At 40.0% G+C, this 6,000-nt stretch overlaps 1 protein-coding gene across 1 annotated transcript; it reads right to left on the minus strand.

Moving 5' to 3' along the window:
* Positions 1-2,063: 2,063 nt before the first annotated feature.
* LOC111463407 lies at positions 2,064-4,949 on the minus strand. Its single transcript, XM_023107338.1, has 2 exons — positions 4,325-4,949; positions 2,064-4,227 (listed from the first exon to the last, which is right to left on the minus strand). Exons 1-2 carry the CDS (start codon positions 4,637-4,639, stop codon positions 2,425-2,427), a joined length of 2,118 nt encoding a protein of 705 aa, XP_022963106.1. The 5' UTR covers positions 4,640-4,949; the 3' UTR covers positions 2,064-2,424.
* Positions 4,950-6,000: the final 1,051 nt, after the last annotated feature.

Here is a 6,000-nt window from a genome sequence, read left to right on the forward strand (position 1 = left end):
GAACACATCCGAGGAGAATATTGAAGGTGAGTTCATATAGTACTTTTAACTGAAGGAATTTTTTTTGAATACTTTTGAAGAAAGAGCTTATCTTCTAGTAATGTTTTGGAGTACTTTTTAAAACTTTTATAGGTTCTTACCAACCAAAAGTCTAAAACCAATTGCCACTGTTTTGAAAGTTATGTCAAACCGATCATTCTTCTCTTACCCCTGTGTATAGTGAAAAGTTCATACGTTTCTTTGAAATCTATAGCCAATGATTTTACTTGTTCCTCTACTATTGTATATTCTGAACAGAATGATTCATGTAACATACCATAGAGGAGGACACATGAAAATTGGAAGAAAAAAAATGAAATACTCGGAGTAAAATTTACTTCCTGATTACCAACTTTTACATCTTCTCATCTTATTGTGTCTCATAAAATGGAGACCTTGTCTGCGCCCACAGACGTAGGGATGATGATGATGGAGCACTCTCCCCATTTTTTATTTGAATAAATAGGATGGGCAGTGAGCACTAAGGGGGATGTCGATACCCACACACACACTACTCTTATTATTGAATTATTCACCGACATGATTCATGCTCCTTCAGCCAATGCATTATCAAAACTAAAGCAAAGGAGCTTAAACCACTCATCATAATTGGTTCCAAAAGTCTGCGCAAATTAAGGAGGAGGTCATTGCCCTCCAAAAAGCGCAGTAAAGAAACCCTCAGGAAATGAAAGCTTAGAACAGCCTCCCCTCTCAGTCCAATCCTTTTCTTACCTTCCCTCCTTTTTTGGTTTTGAAGGGCCGTTGAAAAGGCATTTTTTTCCCCATTAATGTGTTGAGTTTTGTGCTGACCTTGATATCAAAGATATTCAGTCCCTCCCTGTGATTTGTTTAAAAAGTGGGACTGGGAATGTTTTGACGGTGGAGTGGGAATCTTTCTCTAGAATTTATTCATCTCTAAGCCTATAATAGTACGAAGATTCTTTCTTATAATAATGCTTGCAGTTTAATCTAGCTATTGAAGTTGTAGACCAAGAGCCATAGACCTTACTGATTCATTATTTTTCTCCTCGAACAGGCTCATATCATCCCTAAAAACTTGTGGGGTTGTACCTTGAAGATCAAAACTTCCCTCTCGACCTAACAGGCTAATGCCATCCCTAAAAATCTGGCTTTTTTTCCCCTCCTTTTGTGTATTTCTCATATTTGTAGCAGAAAGCTCTTACTAACCCAACTATAGGTAAGTCCCTTCCCGACCATGGTGAATTTCCATTTGAAATATGGTCGAGTTGGAGATGGAAATAATTAATTTTCTGAATCAATTTTTAATAATAGGTATGGGGAATAGTTTATTTGCCTTGTTCTTTGCTCCTGTCCATTACACTTATCCCATAGCAAGTCTTTGTTAAGTTTATATATATACATGTTATTTAAGTAATGGGTAGTAAAAATCAAGAAAAATGGTTGGGTTTGACAGGGGAAAAGAAATGAAGACTCCAGAAAAGAAGGGGATCAGCTTTTATATTGTATTTTGGTCTCAAATCCCTCTTTCGGTCTCTTCTGAAAGATGTGAAACAGATATGGATACAGCACTTTCATTTTCTTCTACTTCTTCTCTCTCTACTGATGATGTTTGAGGCTATCCAGAGTGTGTTTCCTTTTCTTCTTTTTTGACATTTGACAGAGTAAAGAATTGGTAGTGCGCCACATGTGAGATAGTGAGGCCAAGATATTGATATCCAAATATCAACCCATTCATATATATGATATGCCTTCAGACAATATCATATCAATCACTTCCAAATCCAAATGCTGTATAGTGTAACCAAATACTTTGCTTTGCTTCATTATGAGTCCAAGCAAATACCCTTTTTTATTAATATAAACCCTTCTCATCACGCTTCCAACTAATCCCAAATTCTTAAATGCTCCGAAAACAAATCCAGTTTCAAGGAAAGAGTTCTTCAAATTTCCAAACAAACGTACAAAACTTGAGATGCTGGAAGTTCATTTGATAATATAATAGCTTTTTATCATATCTTCAAATTTTTACAAGACTCAGAAGAAACAAACAGAATGGGGCAGCCTGAGTTTTTTGGATACACTTTGGTCTCAAAATAATGCAATTTCTTCTGGTAACTCAATCCATCACCTCACTCTTCTATCTCTCTTCTTTGTTGGGTCCCCTTTTTTACTCCCACTTTACTGCTCCTTTCCTCTGCCAATGCCCAAAATACAAAAAAATTAAAAAAAAAAAGGAAAAAAATTAAAGAAAAAAAAGAAAGGGAAAAGGGCCAAGCCGTCTTGTACTCTTGTCCATATTCTAGGCCCGGGCCCATTCCCACTAGTCCAATCATAATTTTTTTTTATTATTTTTTTATTTCCAAGAATGATTTATGATTTTTTTATTATTGTTTTGATTTTGAATTAAAATCTGGCATCTTCGAAGCCGTGCAAATCGCTGACTCTGTTCATCGACTTCCTCATAATCGCTACTTTAGCTAGTCTTTCCGCGGCACGCCAAGCCGACGTCGGCGTAAGTGGCTCATACTTCTCGTCTACTCGGCTTGCATCTCGTCCTCCCATGATGTTCTGGTTCTGCCTTTGGCTTTGCATATGTACTTGTTTTCGGCGGCTCAGCGCGGCTGACTCGGCGTCCAAGCCTTTTAAGTATTCGCTAGCTGATGTGGAGCCGGATTGTTTCATAAGCAAGGCTCGAGCCGATGACAGCAAGTGTTGAGCTGACGAGAAATCATGGTGTTCCATCAACCGCTGCGATTCCGCTACAGCTCGGATCGTGACGTGGAGATTCCTCAACCGTTCGATGTTGGAGCCGGATGATCGGACGGCCCGCGGCCTGGGTACTGGGATTACTTGTTTAGAACAAATAAGGCCTTGAGATTGTGATGACGTGTCCCTGAACGTGGATCGTACGGACAATAAGGGGCAAGTCCCTAGCGACGAAATTGGCACTTTCAATTCCACTAGCATTTCTCGGATTTCTTCAGAAGAGAGATCCCCGATCCGGATTGAACCGGGTTCGAGAGCCGTCGGGCGACTGGAGAGGGAATAGACCGCTGCAATCTCGGCCGGAGATGAACCGGATACGAACCCGAGTTGGAGTCTGAGATCTTGTACCACCACGCTCAACATGCCGCTAACACATTTTGCCAACGCGTCTTCCGGCGGTGCGGGGCCATCGCCGAAGGAAATGGCGTGAACGGGAATCTCAAGGTGCGAGAAGCGCGTGGAGCACACGACCGGAGCCGATCTTTTGCTATTGCCGGAGTAAGAAGCTCCGACAAGGTCATCTTGTCCGTCAGAAATGAGGATGATACTGGCGGCGGGATTCCTCTCACGCCTATCTTCGAGAACTTTCGCTGCCTTCTTGATTGCGTCGTTAACACACGCTCCTTGGCCAACTTCGCAGAGCAAGTCGACGATTCGACGCGCCGATAGGCGACCACTGGATGTCATTCTCCGTAGAGACAACAACCGTTTGGAACTGGAAGAAAACGCCACAATCGAGAGGCGATCCGAGCAACTTAGCGAAGAAAGAATCAACCGCATGGTGCGTTTAACCATCTGGAGTTTGACGCTGTTCGCGCTCGCACTAACATCTAAAACGGTTACCAAATCAATCGGCGGACGAAGGTTCCGATTGGTCGGCGAAGACGACGTCGTTACGGATCTTGCCGGCGCCTTCACCTTCAATACCACCGCATAGGTCTCATAGCCCCGACCGGCTGCGACCACCGCCGCCTCAGGCAATAAACTCACTTCTACATTTTTCACAATGTTACGTAATCTCGGAGACGCTAATAGTGCAGATTTAGCAAAGAAACCTTGAAACTCAACTGCGCTATCCTGCTCTTCATCGTCATCGTTTTCGTCCGATTCCGGTATTGGATTGAATCGACCACCGGAAGTTGGGGACATCAAAGGCTCGTCATCGTTGTAAACTTTCAGCGGCTTCGATTTCATCTCTCCGAGTTTGATCGGTTGGACTCCTCTCGTCTTCTCCGTGTGGATTGGTTGATTCTGAGGGTTCTGATTATCAAGCAACGGAGCATCGTTCCATAGAGAGCTGCAAACAGGACAAGCCACAGTCCGATGCTTCTTGATGTGCGCAGAGATGCAAGGAAAGTGAAAGGAGTGGGAGCATTCCGACGTGAAAATGGCGGTTCCTTGTCCTCTTCTCACGCTTTGCAAGCAGATTCCACACCTACTCTGCAAAGTGAAAGCGAGAGAAGTTGAGTGAATTGGACACAATTTCATCGAACCCTAAAGAACAGAGCATATCACAGATACAGAACAGGTGAATTACCTTAGACAGCCGTAATCCAGCTTTAACGAAGGAGAAACTAGAAGGGGATTTGGGCGAAGAAGGGTTCGAAAACTGAAAGAATCTGGAGCCACTGCTTTTCTTCTGGTTAAGATTGGGCGTGGATGAATCTGCAGAATCAGTAGCAACAGAGGTTCTGCAGCGGAGACCGAGGCCCGGCGGCTCCGGCTGCGAGCGAGGCGTTGATGGGTTAGAGAAAAACCCAAATTTAGAGGTGGTGATTCGTGGGGTTTGGGCTTCATTGGTGTCCGTGTGCTTAGGAATGGAAGTGCAAAACGCTCTTCTCCAACCCGCCATTGTAATCGAAGAAACAGAATCCAGAGAAAAGCTGAAGAACAAACTAAGAAGGTAGAAGAAATTGCAGAAAGGTTGTTGCAAAGAAGAAGAAGAAGAAGAAGACGAAGAAAATGGATGGCATGTTACATTTGTTGTTCTGTGATTTCTCTATATGTTCTAAGTCGCCGATGCTGCAATCAAAGGAGAGGCCCTGCAATCAAAAGCCCACACTGTTGCTTCCAAATTCAAACTCTCTCCTCTCTCTCTCTCTCTCTCTCCAAACTCTGCCGGTTACCGCCTATTCTTACAGGTCAACGCGCTCGGTTCTAATCGTTATTTAGTATTTTATTAAATAATTAACATATTATAATTTATACCCATTTTAGTTTGCAGTAAAAAAAAAAATAATAAATAAATATAATAAACTTTAGGAAATAGTTTGATTTGATATTTGATGTAACTTTTTTTTTCTATTAGGAACGATAAGAATAAACTGGTTACATAATTTTTTAAAATTACTTTAAAAGACACGAAATTAAAAATTAAAAAAAATAAAAAAAAAGTCCATTATATTGCACGTTTAAGTTCATTAATTTGATGAGATCTTCAAGATTTTGTTTTCCATTAATAATTTATTTTCGGCTCTTTTGAGTTTGCTGCTTCCCTCTTTAATTATTGGTTTTACACAACTTTTTGGCTTTTTTTGGTTTTATACCGTTTTTAATTGTTCTTTTAAAAAGATAATGACAAGGTTTTTAAAATAAAATAAAAAACCCATTTGGTAAAACAAAAAATCAATTACTAATTTAAAAAATAAAAAATGTTAGTCATACAAATGAAATAGAAGCAATTTGGTAGTCATTGGATTGAGTTCACATGATTTCCAAACTCCAATGCTCATTAATTATCTAATATGAAAGAGAGATATTCGTCAATTTTCCAATTTTGACTTATTATCAAACCCAAAAACCTCAATTTCTTTTAAAATAAGTTGATAGAGATCCACAGTGTTTATTAAAGAAAATAGCTTGAGTTTGAAGCCACTTTCCAATATATTATTTTATTATATCATATAAATATAGATATATATATATATATAGATATATATATATATATTTGTGGTGGCTTCAGTAATGGGGTATTGCAAACTTGGGTGAAGCATTAATGCGAATCCGCCATTATTGAGTTGACGCCTCTCTCTGTGTGTCCACATTTATATGAATTATTCATTCCAATCCAATTCAATTATTCCATTTTAGCTTATGCTGAGATTAAGAATTTAATTAGTTGCTAAGTAAAAAAAAAAATATATGCATTAAAATTTATGAGTAGAGAGAGAAAGAGAATGGGTTTAAATTTGTGGGGGGGGGGGGGAAACATGG

This window comes from Cucurbita moschata, unplaced genomic scaffold (assembly GCF_002738365.1).
Source record: "Cucurbita moschata cultivar Rifu unplaced genomic scaffold, Cmos_1.0 Cmo_Scf00028, whole genome shotgun sequence".
NCBI lineage: Eukaryota > Viridiplantae > Streptophyta > Magnoliopsida > Cucurbitales > Cucurbitaceae > Cucurbita > Cucurbita moschata.